We start from the raw sequence: 22,779 nt of genomic DNA on the forward strand, positions 1-22,779 counted from the left end.
CCCGGGTTGAAAGATTATCGCTGACATTACAGGAGGTAAAGGCCATGCCCTGCCTCAGGACAAAGCCAAAGCTAAGGCTAGACAGTCTAATTTTCGTTCCTTTCGTAATTTCAAAGCAGGAGCAGCATCAACTTCCTATGCACCAAAACAGGAAGGAGCTGTTGCTCGCTACAGACAAGGCTGGAAACCTAACCAGTCCTGGAACAAGGGCAAGCAGACCAGGAAACCTGCTGCTGCCCCTAAAACAGCATGAATTGAGGGCCCCCGATCCGGGATCGGATCTAGTGGGGGGCAGACTTTCTCTCTTCGCCCAGGCTTGGGCAAGAGATGTCCAGGATCCCTGGGCGCTAGAGATAATATCTCAGGGATACCTTCTGGACTTCAAATACTCTCCTCCAAGAGAGAGATTTCATCTGTCAAGGTTGTCAACAATCCAGACAAAGAAAGAGGCGTTTCTACGCTGCGTACAAGAGCTCTTGTTAATGGGAGTAATCCATCCAGTTCCACGATCGGAACAGGGAACAGGGGTTTTACTCAAATCTGTTTGTGGTTCCCAAAAAAGAGGGAACTTTCAGACCAATCCTGGACTTAAAGATCCTAAACAAATTCCTAAGAGTTCCATCGTTCAAGATGGAGACTATTCGGACAATTTTACCTATGATCCAATAGGGTCAGTACATGACCACTGTAGATTTAAAAGATGCTTACCTTCACATACCGATTCACAAAGATCATTACCGGTACCTAAGGTTTGCCTTCCTAGACAGGCATTACCAGTTTGTGGCTCTTCCATTCGGATTGGCTACAGCTCCAAGAATCTTCACAAAGGTTCTGGGTGCTCTTCTGGCGGTACTAAGACCGCGGGGAATCTCGGTAGCTCCATACCTAGACGACATTCTGATACAAGCTTCAAGCTTTCAAACTGCCAAGTCTCATACAGAGTTAGTACTGGCATTTCTAAGGTCACATGGATGGAAGGTGAACGAAAAGAAAAGTTCACTCGTTCCACTCACAAGAGTTCCCTTCCTGGGGACTCTTATAGATTCTGTAGAAATGAAGATTTACCTGACAGAGGACAGGCTAACAAGACTTCAAAGTGCTTGCCGCACCCTTCATTCCATTCAACACCCGTCAGTGGCTCAATGCATGGAGGTAATCGGCTTAATGGTAGCGGCAATGGACATAGTACCCTTTGCACGCTTACACCTCAGACCACTGCAACTGTGCATGCGAAGTCAGTGGAATGGGGATTACTCAGACTTATCCCCTTCTCTGAATCTGGATCAAGAGACCAGAAATTCTCTTCTATGGTGGCTTTCTCGGCCACATCTGTCCAGGGGGATGCCATTCAGCAGACCAGACTGGACAATTGTAACAACAGACGCCAGCCTTCTAGGTTGGGGTGCCGTCTGGAATTCTCTGAAGGCTCAGGGACAATGGAGTCAGGAGGAGAGTCTCCTGCCAATAAACATTCTGGAATTGAGAGCAGTTCTCAATGCCCTCCTGGCTTGGCCCCAGTTGACAACTCGGGGGTTCATCAGGTTTCAGTCGGACAACATCACGACTGTAGCTTACATCAACCATCAGGGAGGGACAAGAAGCTCCCTAGCTATGATGGAAGTATCAAAGATAATTCGCTGGGCAGAGTCTCACTCTTGCCACCTGTCAGCAATCCACATCCCGGGAGTGGAGAACTGGGAGGCGGATTTCTTAAGTCGTCAGACTTTTCATCCGGGGGAGTGGGAACTCCATCCGGAGGTCTTTGCCCAAATACTTCGACGTTGGGGCAAACCAGAGATAGATCTCATGGCGTCTCGACAGAACGCCAAGCTTCCTCGTTACGGGTCCAGATCCAGGGATCCAGGAGCAGTCCTGATAGATGCCCTGACAGCACCTTGGGACTTCAGGATGGCTTACGTGTTTCCACCCTTCCCGATGCTTCCTCGATTGATTGCCAGAATCAAACAAGAGAGAGCATCAGTGATTCTAATAGCACCTGCGTGGCCACGCAGGACTTGGTATGCAGACCTGGTGGACATGTCATCCTGTCCACCTTGGTCTCTACCTCTGAAACAGGACCTTCTGATACAGGGTCCCTTCAAACATCAAAATCTAACTTCTCTGAAGCTGACTGCTTGGAAATTGAACGCTTGATTTTATCAAGACGTGGGTTTTCTGAGTCAGTTATTGATACCTTAATACAGGCTAGGAAACCTGTTACCAGAAAGATTTACCATAAGATATGGCGTAAATACCTATATTGGTGTGAATCCAAAGGTTACTCTTGGAGTAAGGTTGGGATTCCTAGGATATTGTCTTTTTTGCAAGAAGGTTTAGAAAAGGGTTTATCTGCTAGTTCATTAAAGGGACATATCTCAGCTCTGTCCATTCTGTTACACAAACGTCTGTCAGAAGTTCCTGACGTCCAGGCTTTTTGTCAGGCTTTGGCCAGGATTAAGCCTGTGTTTAAAACTGTTGCTCCACCATGGAGTTTAAACCTGGTTCTTAATGTTTTACAGGGCGTTCCGTTTGAACCCCTTCATTCCATTGATATAAAGTTGTTATCTTGAAAAAGTTCTATTTTTAATGGCTATTTCCTCGGCTCGAAGAGTCTCTGAATTATCAGCCTTACATTGTGATTCTCCTTATTTGATTTTTCATTCGGATAAGGTAGTTCTGCGTACTAAACCTGGGTTCTTACCTAAGGTAGTTACTAACAGGAATATCAATCAAGAGATTGTTGTCCTTCTTTGTGCCCAAATCCTTCTTCGAAGAAGGAACGTCTACTGCACAACCTGGATGTAGTCCGTGCTCTAAAATTTTACTTACAGGCAACTAAGGAATTTCGACAAACGTCTTCTCTGTTTGTCGTTTACTCTGGGCAGAGGAGAGGTCAAAAAGCTTCTGCTACCTCTTTCTTTTTGGCTTCGTAGCATAATTCGTTTAGCTTATGAGACTGCTGGACAGCAGCCTCCTGAAAGAATTACAGCTCATTCTACTAGAGCTGTGGCTTCCACTTGGGCCTTCAAGAATGAGGCCTCTGTTGAACAGATTTGCAAGGCTGCAACTTGGTCTTCGCTTCATACTTTTTCCAAATTTTACAAATTTGACACTTTTGCTTCATCGGAGGCTATTTTTGGGAGAAAGGTTCTTCAGGCAGTGGTTCCTTCTGTATAAAGAGCCTGCCTATCCCTCCCGTCATCCGTGTACTTTTGCTTTGGTATTGGTATCCCAGAAGTAATGATGACCCGTGGACTGATCACACTTAACAGAAGAAAACATAATTTATGCTTACCTGATAAATTCCTTTCTTCTGTAGTGTGATCAGTCCACGGCCCGCCCTGTTTTTAAGGCAGGTAAATATTTTTTAATTTATACTCCAGTCACCACTTCACCCTTGGCTTTTCCTTTCTCGTTGGTCCTTGGTCGAATGACTGGGAGTGACGTAGAGGGGAGGAGCTATATGCAGCTCTGCTGGGTGAATCCTCTTGCACTTCCTGTTGGGGAGGAGTAATATCCCAGAAGTAATGATGACCCGTGGACTGATCACACTACAGAAGAAAGGAATTTATCAGGTAAGCATAAATTATGTTTTTTCTTTAAATTTTGCGGGCAAAATTAGGCTAGCGAGGTTTCAAAATGCTGTTATTGTGTCATTCTTGATGCAAGAATTTTTTGGTGCGAAGGTACGTCTTTGATAACGCAAGTTTGTCATTTCCAGCATCTTAGTTGACGCCAGGCTTCCTTGCACGAGGTTGTGCCTGTTATGACGCAAGTTGCGTCATTTCCAGATGTTGGTGCCAAAAGAAATTCAACTTCCTTTTGCGTTGTGCTTCATACTTGGCACCAAAAAATTTAGTTTATTTTTCACCCCACTTCCTATATGCCTCTTGCCTTCTATATACTCAGAGAGCTATGCTGTTTGCATTTTTTTTTTTCCCATTCCTGAAACGGCCATATAAGGAAATTGTAAATTTTGCTTTAATGTTGTTTTTTCTTTTACATTTTGCAAGATGTCTCAATCTGATTCTGTCTCAGAAGCAACTGTTGGAACCCTGCTGCCTGATCAGTTCTATCAAAGCTAAGTGTATCTGTTGTAAGTTAGCTGAGAGTTAGCTTTTGCACGCAGAAAACTATTCCATCAGTACTAATACAGTTTCTGTTGTTCCTTCAACATCTAATGTACATGATATCCCTGTTGATAGGAAAAATGATATTGCTGATGCGATACAGAAGGCTTTGCCTGCTATTCCGCCTTCTAATAAACGTAAAAGGTCTCTTAAAACTTCTCATAAAAGTGATTAAATTTCCAATGACCGACAGCATACTGAAATCTCGTCTGATGAGGATTTCTCTGATTCAGAAGATCCTACCTCAGATATTGACACTGACAAATCTACTTATCTTTTCAAGATTGAGTATATGCTTTCCTTGTTAAGTGTTGGTTACTTTGGATATTGAGGAGTCTAGTACTCTTGAAATCAAAACTAGTTCCTGTGGTTACTCCTGAGGTTTTTTTCGTTCCTGATGCTATTTCTGATGTGATTGCTAAGGAATGGATTAAGCCTGGTACTTTCATTCCTTCCAGGTTTAAAAGGTTGTCTCCTTTTTTTTTCCCCCACAGCTTAGAGTTTTTTTGAAAACTCCCGAAGTTGATGGGGCTATTTCTACTCTTGCCAAACGTACTAGTACTCCTATGGAAGACAGTACTTCTTTTAAAGATCCTTTAGATAGGAAACTTGAATCTTATCTAAGGAAAGCTTATTTATATTCTGGCTATATTCTCAGGCCTGCCATTTCTATGGCTGATGTTGCGGCTGCATCAACCTTTTGGTTGGATAGCTTAACGCAACATGAAACAGATCCTGATTTGTCTTGCATTGTTCGTTTGCTTCAACACGCTAATCATTTTATCTGTGATGCTATTCAAAATTGATGTTAAATCTCTGTATTTAGCTATTTTAGCTAGAAGAGCTTTATGGCTCAAATATTGGAATGCTGATATGGTATCTAAGTTTAGATTACTATCTCTTTCTTTCCAAGGTAACAATTTATTTGGTTGTCAGTTGGATTCAGTTATTTCAACTATCACTGGGGGGAAGGGAGTTTTTTTGCCTCAGGATAAAAGATCTAAGGGTAAATCTAAAGCTTCTAATTGTTTTAGTTCTTTTCGACAGAATAAGGAACAGAAAACCAATCATTCCCCTAAAGACTCTGATTCCAATTGGAAACCTTCTAGTTGGAATAAATTCAAGCCTTTTAAGAAACAAAAGCCAGCCCCCAAGTCTGCATGAAGGTGCGGCCCTCGATCCAGTTCAGCTGGTGGGGGGCAGATTGATATTAGTCCAGGACATTTGGGCAGATTCCGTTCAAAATCAGTGGATTCAGAGTATTGTCTCTCAAGGGTATCAAATAGGATTCAGAGTAAGACCTCCTGTGAGAAGATTCTTTCTCTCTCACGTTCCAGCAAATCCGGTGAAGGCTCAGGCTTTTCTGAAGTGTTTCAGATCTAGAGCTTTCAGGGGTAATAATTCCAGTTCTGTTTCAGGAACAGGGTCTGGGGTTTTATTCAGATCTATTCATTGTCCCAAAGAAAGAAAATTCATTCAGGCCTGTTCTGGATCTGAAGTTTTTGAATAGTTTTTTAAGAGTCCCAACTTTCAAGATGGTGACTATGTGGACTATTTTACCTTTTGTTCAGCAAGGTCATTATATGTCTACGATAGACTTACAAGCTATATCTTCACATTCCGATTCATCCAGACCACTATCGGTTTCTGAGATTCTCTTTTCTAGATAAGCATTACCAATTTGTCACTCTTCCATTTGGCCTAGCAACAGCTCCAAGAATCTTTTCGTAGGTTCTCTGTGCTATTCTATCTGTAATCAGAGAGCAGGGTATTGCAGTGTTTCCTTATTTGGACGATATCTTGGTACAGGCTCAGTCTTTACATTTAGACGAATGTCACACGAATCAACTAGTGTTGTTTCTTCAAAGACATGGTTGGAGAATCAATTTACCAAAGAGTTTCTCGATTCCTCAGACAAGGGTCACCTTTTTAGGTTTCCTGATAGATTCAGTGTCCATGACTCTGTCTTTAAAAGACAAGAGGTGAATGAAATTGGTTTCAGCTTGTCGAAACCTTCAGTCTCAATCATTCCCTTCAGTGGCTATGTGCATAGACGTTTTAGGTCTCATGACTGCAGCATCGAATGCAATCCCCTTTGCTTGTTTTCATATGAGACCTCTACAGCTTTGTATGCTAAATCAATGGTGCAGGGATTATACTCGGATATCACAATTTATATACTTTAATCCCAACATTTAACTCTCTCTGACTTTGTGGTTAGACCATCATCATATAGTTCAAGGGGCTTCTTTTGTTCATCCTACCTGGACTGTGATCACAACAGATGCAAGTCTTTCAGGTTGGGGAGCTGTCTGGGGATCTCTGACAGCACAAGGGGTTTGGAAACCTCAAGAGGCGAGGTTACCAATTAATATTTTAGAACTGTGCTATTTTCAGGGCTCTTCAGGTTTGGCCTCTGTTAAAGAGAGAACCATTCATTTGTTTTCAGATGGACAATATCACATATGTCAATCATCAGGGTGGGACTCGCAGTCCTCTAGCTATGAAAGAAGTATCTTGGATACTTTCTTGGACGGAATCCAGCTCTTGTCTAATTTCTGCGGTGCATATCCCAGGTGTAGACAATTGGGAAGCGGATTTTCTCAGCCGTCAGACCTTACATCCGGTGGAGTGGTCTCTCCATCCAGATGTATTTTGTCAGATTGTACAGATGTGGGGTCTTCCAGAAATAGATCTGATGGCTTCTCATCTAAACAAGAAACTTTCCAGGTACCTATCCAGGTCCAGGGATCCTCAGGCGGAGATTGTGGATGCTTTAGAAGTTCCTTGGTTTTACCAACCTGCTTATATCTTTCTGCCTCTAGTTCTACTTCCAAGAGTGATCTTCAAGATCATTATGGAACAATAGTATGTGTTTCTGATGGCATCAGCGTGGCCTCACAGGTTTTGGTATGCGGATTTTGTCCGTATGTTCAGTTGCCAGCCTTATCCACTTCCTTTAAGACCAGACCTTCTGTCTCAAGTGCCTTTTTTCCATCAGGATCTTAAACCGTTAAATTTGAAGGTATGGAAATTGAACGCTTAGTCATAGAGGTTTCTCTGACTCAGTGATTAATACTATGCTACAGGCTCCTAAGTCTGTTTCGAGGAAGATTTATTATCGAGTTTGGAAGACCTATATTTCATGGTGCTCTCATAAATTCTCCTGGCATTCTTTTAGAATTCCTAGAATTTTACAGTTCCTTCAGGATGGTTTGGATAAAGGTTTGTCTGCAAGTACTTTGAAGGGACAAATCTCTGCTCTTTCTGTTTTATTTCATAGAAAGATCGCTAAGCTTCCTGATATTCACTATTTTGTTCAGGCTTTGGTTCGTATCAAGCCTGTTATTAAATCAATCTCTCCTCCTTGGAGTCTTTGGTTTTGAAGACTTTGCAGGCTCCTCCTTTTGAACCTATGCGTTCTTTGAATATTAAACTACTTTCTTGGAAAGTGTTGTTTCTTTTGGCTATCTCTTCAGCTAGAATTGTTTCCGAATTGTCTGCTCTCTCTTGTGAGTATCCTTTTTTCTTAAATTTCTCTCTAAGGTTGTGAATTCTAACAAAATTAGTAGGGAAATTGCTGTTCCTTCTTTGTGTCCTAATCCCAAGACTACTCTTGAAAGATCTTTACATTCTTTGGATGTTGTAAGAGCTTTGAAATATTATGTTGAAGCTACTAAAGATTTCAGGAAGACTTCTAGTCTATTGTCTTCTCTGGTTCTAGAAAAGGTCAGAAAGCTTCTGCAATTTCTTTGGCATCTTGGTTAAAGCTTTTGATTCATAAAGCTTATTTGGAGGCAGGACAGTCCCCGCATCAAAGGATCACAGCTCATTCTACTAGATCAGTCTCCACTTCTTGGGCTTTTAAGAATGAAGCTTCAGTTTATCAGATTTGCAAAGCAACAGCTTGGTCGTCTTTGCATACATTTACTAAATTTTACCATTTTTATGTATTTGCTTCTTCTGAAGCAGTTTTTTGGTAGAAAAGTTCTTCAGGCAGCTGTTTCAGTTTGATTCTTCTGCTGTTGTTTTAAGTTTTTTTTTCTTTAAATTTATGAGAGAAACTTATTTTATTTTTTTGTGGATTTAATTTTTTCAGAGGAAAATGGCTGTCTTTATTTTATCCCTCCCTTTCTAGTGACTCTTCTGTGGACTTCCACATTTTGGGTATTTCTATCCCATACATCACTAGTTCATGGACTCTTGCCAATTACATGAAAGAAAACATAATTTCAGCTAAGAACTAACCTGATAAATTAATTTCTTTCATATTGGCAAGAGTCCATGAGACCCACCCTTTTTCTGGTGGTTATGATTTTTTGTATAAAAGCACAATTTTTATTTCCAGTTCCTCTTTTTTATATGCTTTTTTTACTCCTTTTTCCTTTTTCTATCACCCCACTACTTGGCTATTCGTTTAACTGATTTGTGGGTGTGGTGAGGGGTGTATTTATAGGCATTTTGAGGTTTGGGAAACTTTGCCCCTCCTGGTAGGATTGTATATCCCATACGTCACTAGCTCATGGGCTCTTGCCAATATGAAAAATTAATTTATCAGGTAAGTTCTTACATAAATTGTTTTTGTTTTTTCAAATAAAGATACCAAGAGAACAAAGAAAATTTGATAATAGGAGTAAATTAGAAAGTTGCTTAAAATTGCTGCTCTATCTGAATCATGAAAGTATAATTTTTTACTAGACTATCCCTTTAATTTCTCCTATTTGGCAGAGGACGCCCATATCAAGACACGATAACCAGAAATACTCTTCCAGTCTGACTACATATGTATTTTTAACTTTAGCTAATAAAAGTGGAAAGGTAACACAACAATATATAAATATGCAGAGAACACTAGCAAAAAAGTGTGTTAAAGGGATAGTCTAGTCCAAAACAAACTTTCATGATTTAGATAGAGAATGTAATTTTAAACAATTTTCCAATTTATTTCTACCACCGATTTTGCTTTGTTCTCTTCGTATTCTTAGCTGAAAGCTCAATCTAGGAGGTTTATATGCTAATTTCTAAGCCCTTGAAGGCCGCCTCTTAGCTCAGGACATTTTGACAGTTTTTTTTAACTCTAGAGGGTGATAGTTCATGTGTTTCATATAGATAACATTGTGCTCATGCATGTGGAGTTCCTTTGAGCCAGCACTGATTGGCTACAATGCAAGTCTGTCAAAAGAACTGAAATAAAGGGGCAGTTTGGAGAGACTTAGATACAAGATAATCACAGAGGTAAAAAGTGTATTAATAAAACTGTGTAATAAAGGGATTATCTCTTTTAAAACAAATACTGTGGTGTAGACTGTCCCTTTATTACTCCTGTTGGGTGCCACTTGCTGACATATGATTTTGGCATTTACATACACATTTGTGAAAATATTTCTTAATAATTTAAGATATCTAGTAATGAACACTGATGTTTAGTTTGCTTAAAGGGCCACAATATTTGAAAAATGACATGATCTGTGGGTCACGAGCGATACCGCTGGTTAAATACACAGTAGTGCAGGTTAAAATGACATGCTCTACAGTGATGGTTATGGTCCTTTAAGTATGACTATACAGCCAGGTTGTTGGATTAAGGGTGCCTGTCTTGAAGATGTGCATCTGTTGTCACTCATAGCAACAGTCCATTCATTATTGAGATGATGCCCTGTCTTTAGATAGAGGTAAAAAGCATCCTGAAGTTTCAAAAATGCCATCCTGGCTCATGTTTTTTTGTTTTTTGTTCCCATCCTCCTAACACTGTCTGCTAAATCTGTTCTACTTGCAGTTTCATAGTCTTTTTGCTCCTGAAGAGAAAAGAAGTTTGCTCTCACCTTAAAGGGGACAGTCTACTCCCAAAATGTTTATTGTTTTTAAAAGATAATCCCTTTTTATTAACCATTCCCCATCTTTGCATAACGAACGCGGTTATATTAATACACTTTTTACCTCTGTGATTACGTTGTATCTAAGCATCTTCTGACAGCCCCCTGATCACATGACTTTTTATTTATTATCTATTGTCTTGCGTTTTAGCTAATTAGTGCTGTCTTGTGCACAACTCCAAGGGAGTGAGCACAATGTTATCTATAAGGCCCACATAAACTAGCAGTCTCCTGGTGTGAAAAGTTAGTAAAAAAAAAAAAGCATATGACAAGAGGCTGTGTGTAGTGGCTTAGAAACGGGCAGAAATTTAGAGGTTTAAATATTATACAGCATATTAATATAACAATGTTGGTTGTGCAAAGATGGGGAATGGGTAGTAAAGTCATTGTCTATCTTATTTAAACAATAACTAATTGTGTAGACTGTCCCTTTTAAAGGGCTATGATAGTCCAAAAATGACAGGCTTTAATTTGATGGCACATGTAATTTTAAGACTAGCGATCCTGTACTACTGTATGTTTAATCAACACTAAGGGGTTAAACACACAGTAGAAGTGCCACTTGGAGCCCACAGAGCACTGCTGGTCCTGAGCGGAAACCTTTGCTGATCCAGCCAGCAGTAATAGTTAAAAAGTTGAGTCTTGCGAAGTTCTGATTGACTCAGCGGCTGGTTTCCGCTATGGACCAGCAGTGCTGTGTGTGTCTTAAACGGCACTTCTATTGTGTATTTAAACCCATTACCAGGGGTTAAAACCAAAGTAGTGCAGGGTAGATAATCATAAAATTACATGCAGAAATCTTAAAGCAGCTGTGTCAGCTAGATTAAAGTATGAGTGTTTGTTCACACAAATTTTGAATGCTAAATTCTGCATTGTTCTGTTTTTTTGTTTGTTACTCGCACTGGTAAATTGTCTTCTACTGTGAGAGAAGAGACAGATTTCTGACCTTGAAATAGAGTTTACTGGTTTTAATACAGTAGAATATTTCCCTAAAATGTTATTGGTTATAGCATATGCTCTATGAAATATCTCTTGAATTTATTAAAAATGTCACATTGTATAATCTTTGAATGTCCTCCTTCACTCTGCAGTTTAAGGTAATAATTTGTTCCATTATTTTCACTTGTGTTTAAGGAATGGGGTTTGGAGATCGCACTAGTACATTCTGTGGAACACCAGAGTTTCTTGCTCCAGAAGTGCTAACGGAAACTTCATATACCCGAGCTGTGGATTGGTGGGGACTGGGTGTGCTCATTTATGAAATGCTTGTTGGTGAGGTAAGTTTTGTTTTGCGTGTGTGTGTGTGTGTTTTTTTTTTTTTTTTTTGTATGATAGGAAAATAAGGAATCCAATCACTCCTATGTTGGTGTCTGTATGTCTATCAAATTATGGCCAGTAGGCCAGATTCTCTTTAGAATGCTGACATGTGCAAGATAATATATTTGCTGCAGATTCAACCTTACCAGTTTTATCACAATGTGCAAGGTGATCTGTTTTGCTTTCAATGTTACTGTGCCCTCATGCTTTCTCTGCCAGTGTTACATGTTTCACATTTACTTAGTATACAGGTTAATGGTTAAAGAAAATTACATTGAGGTGCCTTGTGACTAGGGATAGGTGAATGTAGTCAAAGTGTAATTTGTTTGGTAGCAATGAAATTCCATTAAAATTCGGTAATCAAATGTTATTTCCATTTTCAAATGGTCCTAATTGGATTGAATATCCACATTCGAAATTGCGAATGTAACATTCTATTTAACAAATACTATTCAGAAGTTCAATAGTTCATGTGGTAGGGAATTTAGTAAATTGATACGTAGAAACATGCAAATTGATATATTTGTATCTCTTATTTCGAATATTGCATATTTTGAATATTACATTTGAAGCGATCATTCAAAATACTATTAAATATAGATTCAAATTTTTTTCTAATTTGAATATTGCATAATTTGAATTAAAATATTATAAAAAATCGAATATTACATTTAAAGAAATCATTAGAAATACCATTACATTAAAATGAATGTTAGAATGTTGTACAAACATTCAAAATTGGAGACAAACGAACAAATGTGCTATAATTCGTTTCATTTTTCGAATGTTACAAAACATTCACTTATCCTTACTTGTGACCATAATTTTACTTTAAATCACATCTTCATTGTTTTTTACTGCAGAGTGAGTGCACACACAACCCTTATAAAGGCCATGATATCAGATGTTTACAGTAGTCTTAAACATCCTGAGAGCCAGGGAATAACCTAACCTTTTACTAAGGCTCTTAGCTTTTTATTCAACATCATTTATATACAAATGTCCCTTTATGTGTTCTTAAAAGTGTGTGTCTGGCTTCTCAGTATTCAGTCACAAAGTAGAAAAGGGAACAGCACAAAAGATGAACGGGTGCAACTCTGTCCGAGACTCCACACTAAGTCCCAAAAACATAGAATCACAGTCCTTTGAGACAGCAGCACTCGCCAATACAAAGTTCATGGATAATTCATAAATGTATTAAGCCACCAAGGTTCACAAAATGGACTTTTCACAATCCATATTGTGCACCTTGGTGTCTTAATAAATGTATGAATTATCCATGAACTTTTGTATTGGTGAGTGCTGCTGTCTCAAAGGACTGTGATTCTCAGGGCTCGATTTATCAAGCCTCTACGGCTGCAAGTTCTCACAAGAACTTGCTCGCCGTGATTTATCAAGTAACGGTCACCAGACCGCTGCTTCCCTAAGATCTTCGCCACCTCTATTGTGGCGAAATTCAATCTCCTGCCCGTGCGTGATTGGCTGTGCGCAGGCAGGGGGCAGGATTGCACGCGAGCGCAAAATTGCGCTCGTGTGCAATGCCGAATACCTGCGGGTATTTTCGCCCCGCCACAGGCGAGCTGAGGCGTACAGGGGCAAGTATACGCGCCCCTGTATGCCTCAGCTTTAATAAATATAGCCCTCAGTATTCAGTATCAGTTGAATCCTAAACTACAAATAAAAATGTCACCCCTTCCATGTAAAACTGTAACCACGAGTGTCCATCCTCAGACCAGAGGCAACCATTGGTTTTAATTTGCTCTCATTAGCCAGAGTGTATAGATTATATACATAATACGGTGTGTATAAAACAATATTCATTGTAAGGGGAGTGAAGTGAGTTTCCCACACTTTGACCCCTGTTGTGAGCCATGGGTGTGTTCCTGATTTTCAATCTGCTAATGACCATTTCCCTTTTCAGTCCCCATTCCCAGGAGATGATGAAGAGGAAGTGTTTGACAGCATTGTGAATGATGAAGTAAGGTATCCACGGTTCCTGTCAACAGAAGCTATATCCATAATGAGAAGAGTGAGTTTTTATCCTTTCTCTGCATAACTTGTGGTGTTACCAGCAGGCTTATAATTCTAAACAAAAACATAAATTAACAAAACTAAAAAAAAAAAGTTGAAACTAACTGTATTAAAACTCTAATTACCGCAAAAAAATTATTTTTTTTAGGATCTAATTTCTGTGTTGCCCTTGGAAATGTTTTGTCCCTGAGTTAGCACATAAAATGAGTGTATATAGGAAAGGCAGCACCCCTTTAAAGGGACATGAAACCCAAAACTTTTCTTTATTCATATATAGAGCATGCGATTTTCCAATTTACTTTTTATCTCATTTGCTTTATTCTCTTGGTATCCTTTGTTGAAAAGCATATCTAGGTACGCTCAAGAACTGTGATCTAGTTGCTGATTGGTGGCTGCACGTATATACCTCTTGCCATTGCCTTACCAATGTGTTCAGCTAGCTCCCAGTAGTGCTGCACCTTCAATAAAGGAAATCAAGAGAATGAAGCAAAATTGATAATAGTAGGGAACTGGAAAGTTGTGTTTTATCTGAATCATGAAAGAAAAATTTGGGATTTCATGTTGCTTTAAAGACTTTGTTTTTTTTTTTTTTAAAAAAGGGTTCAGCTATATACCTATGATACTACCCAGTGGAGACCTAGTTCAATTACTTTAAAGCAAAACTTACAAGCAGGCCCATCGTATGCTTACAAAGTAATTTGAAGAACCTTCTTTCTTTCCTATGACATGGAGAGTCCACAGCATCATTCCAATTACTAGTGGGATATTCAACTCCAGCAGGAGGAGGCAAAGAGCACCCCAGCAAGTCTGTTAAGTGTAACTGCCTTACCCATAACCCCCAGTCATTCTCTTTGGAGGTTGTGCAAAGCTGGTGTCTGAAGATTTTAATCCTTTTATGGGTACTTTTCCCTGCAAGCAAGGATTGGGGTCTAGCTGTGTCCATGTCAATCTCTTGAGTAAGAGTAGTGGTTGCTTTTAGCAGTTAAAAGGCGGCGAGGAAGTCTTTGCTTTACTTTTAACACTTTGCTACCCCTTTGCAGAAAGCCAGAGTTGGTTACTCTGTTCTTTCTTTTCCTACAGGTCTATAACAGGGAGTGAAGCGCCTGCCACACCTAAGGCTCAGCATCTATCATGCAATTGGATCTAAGGTAAGTACTTTTGCCTTCTAGGTACAGAAGGATAGCAGCACTTACGAGGTTAATCCTCTTTTCAGATCCTTCATTTGGGACTTAATAGTCCTTATTAGTTAAGGAGTCATAGTAAGGATGTGGCACTTGGGTATTTGTATGAGTAAGGTCAGTTCATATGAGGAGTTTCACTTGGCCAGGGGAGTTTAGGGGTTAACAGTAAAGGAGTTCTTTATTGGTTACCTCCCATTTAATTATGCTTTTAGCTTAGAGGCTTACATTTTTATTTGACATTATTGGGCTACCGGATTACCTTATATTCAGTTTAACGGTTTTAATACCTTAGCTGTTTTTCGCGCTCTTTTTAGTTTATTTTCTGAGACCGTACTTCATCTTTTATGGAGCGGTTATAAAGTTAGTGCAGCCGTCTTTGACTCTGCTTGGACATTTTCTGAATCGGCTTCTGTTAATCAGTTCAGCGGATACCCAGAGGAGGAAATCCCTTCTAGAGAGTTTTCTCTTACTAGTGGGACTTTTTCTGGCCGATAGGAGCCTCAGGCATCTGAGGCAGTTGTTTAAAGTTAAATTTAAAATAGATTGTAGTATTTCATATTTACTAATTAAAATTTAATACTTTTCTGAAGGATTAAAGTTTTTATTTTTGCATTATAATTCTATATCTGCACATTGCTTGTGGGACCATTATTCTAGACTATAGATACAGATCATGATCAATCTATCTCTATGGATAGATGTTTGCTTTGTTTAGACAACCAGATTGCCCTACCTATGCAGTTTCTTCTGTTATGTGTGATCAGTCCACGGGTCATCATTACTTCTGGGATATAACTCCTCCCCAACAGGAAATGCAAGAGGATTCACCCAGCAGAGCCGATATAGCTCCTCCCCTCTACGTCAGTCCCAGTCATTCTCTTGCACCCAACGACTAGATAGGATGTGTGAGAGGACTATGGTGATTATACTTAGTTTTTATGACTTCAATCAAAAGTTTGTTATTTTATAATAGCACCGGAGCGTGTTATTACTTCTCTGGCAGACTTTGAGGAAGAATCTACCAGAGTTTTTGCTATGATTTTAACCGGAGTAGTTAAGATCATATTGCTGTTCTCGGCCATCTGAGGGAGGTAAAAGCTTCAGATCAGGGGACAGGGGCAGATGAATCTGCATTGAGGTATGTAGCAGTTTTTATTTTCTGAATGGAATTGATGAGAAAATCCTGCTATACCGTTATAATGACATGTATGTATACACTTCAGTATTCTGGGAATGGTACTTCACCGGAACTACTTTGTTAAAGGTCACTAATCTTTTTAATAAGTATTATATCATGTTAAACGTTTTTGCTGGAATGTAGAATCGTTTACACTGCTGAGGTACTGAGTAAATAAATGTTTGGGCTTTATTTTCCACTTGGCAGTAGTTTATTTTGAATTATGACAGTTTCGTTTCTCTTCACTGCTGTGTGTGAGAGGGAGGGGCCGTTTTTGGCGCTCTTTGCTACGCATCAACAATTTCCAGTCAGCTATTATTTTTTCCTGCATGATCCGGTTCATCTCTGACAGATCTCAGGGGTCTTCAAACTTCTTGAAGGGAGGTACATTCTCTCAGCAGAGCTGTGAGAATTTTTTATATTGACTGTGGATAAAGACGTTACTCAGTAATTTTTATGTCAAATTTAGTTATGTTATCTTACTAATGGGAACAAAACCTTTGCTAAAAGTTGTGTTGTTTTAAAGTTGATGCTATAACTGTTCTCAGTATATTATCTCAACTGTCATTTAATCTTTAATCGTTTAAGTACCTCTTTGAGGCACAGTACGTTTTTGCTAAAAAAGACTATAACCAGGTTGCAAGTTATTGCTAGTGTGTTAAACATGTCTGACTCAGAGGATATCTGTGTCATTTGTTCCAATGCCAAGGTGGAGCCCAATAGAAATTTATGTACTAACTGTATTGATGCTACTTTAAATAAAAGTCAATCTGTACAATGTGAACAAATTTCACCAATCTGCGAGGGGAGAGTTATGCCGACTAACTCGCCTCACGCGGCAGTACCTGCATCTCCCGCCCGGGAGGTGCGTGATATTATGGCGCCTAGTACATCTGGGCGGCCATTACAGATAACATTACAAGATATGGCTACTGTTATGACTGAAGTTTTGTCTAAATTACCTGAGCTAAGAGGCAAGCGTGATCACTCTGGGGTGAGAACAGAGTGCGCTGACAATACTAGGGCCATGTCTGATACTGCGTCACAGCTTGCAGAGCATGAGGACGGAGAGCTTCATTCTGTGGGTGACGGTTCTGATCCAAACAGATTGGATTCAGATATTTCAAATTTTAAATTTAAATTGGAGAACCTCCGTGTATTACTAGGGGAGGTCTTAGCAGCTCTCAATGATTGTAACACCGTTGCAATACCAGAGAAACTATGTAGGTTGGATAAATACTTTGCGGTACCGGCGAGTACTGACGTTTTTCCTATACCTAAGAGATTAACTGAAATTGTTACTAAGGAGTGGGATAGACCCGGTGTGCCGTTCTCACCCCCTCCAATATTTAGAAAGATGTTTCCAATAGACGCCACCACTCGGGACTTATGGCAAACGGTCCCTAAGGTGGAGGGAGCAGTTTCTACTCTAGCTAAGCGTACCACTATCCCGGTGGAGGATAGCTGTGCATTTTCAGATCCAATGGATAAAAAATTGGAGGGTTACCTTAAGAAAATGTTTGTTCAACAAGGTTTTATTTTGCAACCCCTTGCATGTATCGCGCCGATTACGGCTGCGGCAGCATTTTGGATTGAGTCTCTGGAAGAGAACCTTAGTTCATATACGCTAGACGACATTATGGACAGGCTTAGAGTCCTTAAACTAGCTAATTCATTCATTTCGGAGGCCGTAGTACATTTAACCAAACTTACGGCTAAGAACTCAGGATTCGCCATACAGGCACGTAGGGCACTGTGGCTAAAATCCTGGTCAGCTGATGTTACTTCTAAGTCCAAATTACTTAATATACCTTTCAAGGGGCAGTCCTTATTTGGGCCCGGTTTGAAAGAAATTATCGCTGACATTACAGGAGGTAAGGGCCACGCCCTACCTCAAGACAAAGCCAAAGCTAAGGCTAGACAGGCTAATTTTCGTCCCTTTCGGAATTTCAAAACAGGAGCAGCATCAACCTCCACTGCACCAAAACAGGAAGGAGCTGTTGCTCGTTACAGGCAAGGCTGGAAGCCCAACCAGTCCTGGAACAAGGGCAAACAGGCCAGGAAACCTGCTGCTGCCCCAAAGACAGCATGAACCGAGAGCCCCCGATCCGGGACCGGATCTAGTGGGGGGCAGACTTTCTCTCTTCGCCCAGGCCTGGGTAAGAGATGTTCAGGATCCCTGGGCGCTAGAGATCATATCTCAGGGATACCTTCTAGACTTCAAATTATCTCCCCCAAGAGGGAGATTTCATCTGTCAAGATTGTCAACAAACCAGATAAAGAAAGAAGCGTTTCTACGCTGTGTACAAGATCTGTTATTAATGGGAGTGATCCATCCGGTTCCGCGGTCGGAACAAGGACAAGGGTTCTACTCAAACCTGTTTGTGGTTCCCAAAAAAGAGGGAACCTTCAGACCAATCTTAGATTTAAAGATTCTAAACAAATTCCTAAGAGTTCCATCGTTCAAAATGGAAACTATTCGGACAATCTTGCCCATGATCCAAAAGGGTCAGTACATGACCACAGTGGATTTAAAAGATGCTTACCTTCACATACCGATCCACAAAGATCATCACCGGTATCTACGGTTTGCCTTCCTAGACAGGCACTACCAGTTTGTAGCTCTTCCATTCGGATTGGCTACGGCCCCAAGAATCTTCACAAAGATTCTAGGTGCCCTCCTGGCGGTACTAAGACCGCGAGGGATTTCGGTAGCTCCGTATCTAGACGACATTCTAATACAGGCTTCAAGCTTTCAAACTGCCAAGTCTCATACAGAGTTAGTTCTGGCATTTCTAAGGTCGCATGGATGGAAAGTGAACGAAAAGAAGAGTTCTCTTTTTCCTCTCACAAGAGTTCCATTCTTGGGGACTCTTATAGATTCTGTAGAAATGAAGATTTACCTGACAGAGGACAGGTTAACAAAACTTCAAGATGCATGCCGTGTCCTTCATTCCATTCAACACCCGTCAGTAGCTCAATGCATGGAGGTGATCGGCTTAATGGTAGCGGCAATGGACATAGTACCTTTTGCACGCCTACACCTCAGACCGCTGCAATTATGCATGCTAAGTCAGTGGAATGGGGATTACTCAGATTTGTCCCCTACTCTGAATCTGAATCAAGAGACCAGAAATTCTCTTCTATGGTGGCTTCATCGGCCACACCTGTCCAGGGGGATGCCATTCAGCAGGCCAGACTGGACAATTGTAACAACAGACGCCAGCCTACTAGGTTGGGGCGCTGTCTGGAATTCTCTGAAGGCTCAGGGATTATGGAATCAGGAGGAGAGTCTCCTTCCAATAAACATTCTGGAATTGAGAGCAGTTCTCAATGCCCTTCTGGCTTGGCCCCAATTAACAACTCGGGGGTTCATCAGGTTTCAGTCGGACAATATTACGACTGTAGCTTACATCAACCATCAGGGAGGGACAAAAAGCTCCCTAGCAATGATGGAAGTATCAAAGATAATTCGATGGGCAGAGTCTCACTCTTGCCACCTGTCAGCAATCCACATCCCGGGAGTGGAGAACTGGGAGGCGGATTTCTTGAGTCGCCAGACTTTTCATCCGGGGGAGTGGGAACTTCATCCGGAGGTCTTTGCCCAAATACTTCGACGTTGGGGCAAACCAGAGATAGATCTCATGGCGTCTCGCCAGAACGCCAAACTTCCTCACTACGGGTCCAGATCCAGGGATCCGGGAGCGGTTCTGATAGATGCTTTGACAGCACCTTGGAACTTCAGGATGGCTTATGTGTTTCCACCCTTCCCGCTGCTTCCTCGATTGATTGCCAAAATCAAACAGGAGAGAGCATCAGTGATTCTAATAGCACCTGCATGGCCACGCAGGACTTGGTATGCAGATCTAGTGGACATGTCATCCTGTCCGCCTTGGTCTCTACCTCTAAGACAGGACCTTCTGATACAGGGTCCGTTCAAACATCAAAATCTAACTTCTCTGAAACTGACTGCTTGGAAATTGAACGCTTGATTTTATCAAAACGTGGTTTTTCTGAGTCGGTTATTGATACCCTGATACAGGCCAGGAAGCCTGTTACCAGAAAGATTTACCATAAAATATGGCGTAAATACCTATACTGGTGTGAATCCAAACGTTACTCCTGGAGTAAGGTTAGGATCTCTAGGATCTTGTCCTTTCTACAAGAGGGCTTAGAAAAGGGTTTATCGGCTAGTTCATTAAAGGGACAGATTTCAGCTCTGTCCATCTTGTTACACAGGCGTCTGTCAGAAAATCCAGACGTCCAGGCCTTTTGTCAGGCTTTAGCTAGGATCAAGCCTGTGTTTAAAGCTGTTGCTCCACCATGGAGTTTAAACTTAGTTCTTAACGTTTTACAGGGTGTTCCGTTTGAACCCCTTCATTCCATTGATATAAAATTGTTATCTTGGAAAGTTCTGTTTTTAATGGCTATTTCCTCTGCTCGAAGAGTCTCTGAGTTATCAGCATTACATTGTGATTCTCCTTATCTGATTTTTCACTCAGACAAGGTAGTTCTGCGTACTAAACCTGGGTTCTTACCTAAGGTAGTTACTAACAGGAATATCAATCAAGAGATTGTTGTTCCATCCTTGTGTCCAAATCCTTCTTCAAAGAAGGAACGTCTTCTACACAATCTGGATGTAGTTCGTGCTCTCAAGTTCTACTTGCAGGCAACTAAAGAGTTTCGTCAAACTTCTTCCCTGTTTGTCGTTTATTCTGGACAGAGGAGAGGTCAAAAAGCTTCTGCTACCTCTCTCTCTTTTTGGCTTCGTAACATAATACGTTTAGCCTATGAGACTGCTGGACAGCAGCCTCCTGAAAGAATTACAGCTCATTCCACTAGAGCTGTGGCTTCCACTTGGGCCTTTAAGAATGAGGCCTCTGTTGAACAGATTTGCAAGGCTGCAACTTGGTCTTCGCTTCATACTTTTTCCAAATTTTACAAATTTGACACTTTTGCTTCTTCGGAGGCTATTTTTGGGAGAAAGGTTCTTCAGGCAGTGGTTCCTTCTGTATAAAGAGCCTGCCTATCCCTCCCGTCATCCGTGTACTTTTGCTTTGGTATTGGTATCCCAGAAGTAATGATGACCCGTGGACTGATCACACATAACAGAAGAAAACATAATTTATGCTTACCTGATAAATTCCTTTCTTCTGTTGTGTGATCAGTCCACGGCCCGCCCTGTTTTTAAGGCAGGTAAATATCTTTTAAATTATACTCCAGTCACCACTTCACCCTTGGTTACTCCTTTCTCGTTGATTCTTGGTCGAATGACTGGGACTGACGTAGAGGGGAGGAGCTATATCGGCTCTGCTGGGTGAATCCTCTTGCATTTCCTGTTGGGGAGGAGTTATATCCCAGAAGTAATGATGACCCGTGGACTGATCACACAACAGAAGAAAGGAATTTATCAGGTAAGCATAAATTATGTTTTTGTTGATCCTGTTTAGCAAAAACTTTAAAATGCAAAGAAAAAATTGTCCTCTCTGAGCCAAGTGTCTTGCAGGATTCTGATGTGCATGACATGCCTCCGCTTTCTCCTCAGACGTCCCAAGTCTTAGTTGTTTCTCATACTGTGCCTTCTGTGTCCTCTCATCCACCTGGGGGTGTTTATTTCCCTAGAGATTTTGCCGCTCAGGTTTCTTCTGCAGTACATGCGGCTTTGTTAGCTTTCCCTGCATTGGGTAAGCGTAAGAAAATCTAAACATTTGCCTAATACTAAGGTTTCTGACTCTAGGACTGCATTAGCCACTCTTGCTCAGATGTCTGAGTAGAATACTTCAGAAGCTTCTGAGGGTGAGATCTCAGACTGACACTTTAGCAGACAAATCTTCAGAATCTGAAGAGGTTAATTTTAGATTTAAGCTTGAACACCTCCGGTTACTATTGAAGGAGGTTCTAGCTACTTTAGACGTCTGCTGTCAACCCCACAAAGTCTTCTAAATTGGATAGAGTCTGATTCCCTACCTTCTGAGGAGGATTTTTCTGTTCCAAGGAAGATGTCTGAAATTATTGCTCCGGGATAGGATAAGCTAGGGGTTCCTTTTTTCCCCTCCCCCTGTTTTTAAGATGCTTCCTTTTGCTGACTCTATTCGTGACTCATGGTGCACTATTACTAAAGTAGAAGGGGCTATTTCTTCTCTTGCCAAGAGAAATACCATTCCTATAGAGGATAGTTGCTCCTTAAAGGACCCAATGGACAAGAAGCTAGAGGCTTACTTAAAAAAGATGTATATCCATCAAGGGTTACAGTGGCAACCAGCAGCGAGTATTGCTACGGTTGCGGGAGCTGCATCTTATTGGTGTGATGCATTGTCTGATCTTATTACTCAGGAAACTACAGTAGAGGAGATCCAAGATAGGATCAAAGCTCTCAAATTGGCCAATACCTTTATCTGTGATGCCAATATGCAGATAATTCATCTGGGAGCCAAGATGTCTAGCTTCACGGTTCTAGCCCGCAGGGCTGTGGTTAAAATCTTTGCCGGCCGATGTCTCTAAGGCCAAGCTCTTGGCTTTACCTTACAAGGGAAAACTCTGTTTAGACCTGGTCTGGCAGAGATCATTTCAGAGATTACAGATGGAAAGGGATCTTTCCTACTTCAGGACAAGAAAAATAGACCTATAGGTCGTCAGACCTCAAATTTTCATTCCTTTCGTTACTTTAAGGGACAATAGTCCTCCTCTTCTAAGCCAGATGATCTTGGAAATCCAACCAGCCCTGGAACAAGGGAAAACAAAAGAAGCCTTCTGCTGACTCTAAATCAGCATGAAGGTTCCACCCCCGATTCCAGTGGATCTGGTGGGGGGGCAGGCTTTCTCTTTTTTGTCAAGCCTGGATACGCGATGTCCCAGACCCTTGGGCGTGGACATAGTATCCCAGGGTTACAGAATGTGATTCAAGTCTTACCCTCTAAAGGGCAGGTTTCTCCTGTCAAGCCTGTCCTCAAACCAAATAAAGGAGGCCTTCTTAAACTGTGTAAAAGACCTATACTCTCTGGGTGTTATTGTTCCTGTCCCTCTCGCAGAACAGGGTCTAGGATTCTATTCAAATCAATTTGTGGTTCCAA

The 22,779-nt window shown here is 40.9% G+C and overlaps 1 protein-coding gene across 4 annotated transcripts in view; it reads left to right on the forward strand.

Moving 5' to 3' along the window:
• Window positions 1-22,779, forward strand: part of PKN2 (protein kinase N2) — a 295,753-nt gene that overhangs the window by 268,393 nt on the left and 4,581 nt on the right. For all 4 annotated transcript variants that reach the window (XM_053693918.1, XM_053693919.1, XM_053693921.1 and 1 more), the window contains exons 19-20: window positions 11,138-11,280; window positions 13,242-13,349. In XM_053693918.1, coding sequence (XP_053549893.1) covers window positions 11,138-11,280; window positions 13,242-13,349 — 251 coding nt within the window. The remainder of the gene's footprint in view (window positions 1-11,137; window positions 11,281-13,241; window positions 13,350-22,779) is intronic.

The sequence above is a fragment of the Bombina bombina genome, chromosome 10, assembly GCF_027579735.1.
Source record: "Bombina bombina isolate aBomBom1 chromosome 10, aBomBom1.pri, whole genome shotgun sequence".
Taxonomy (NCBI): Eukaryota; Metazoa; Chordata; class Amphibia; order Anura; family Bombinatoridae; genus Bombina; species Bombina bombina.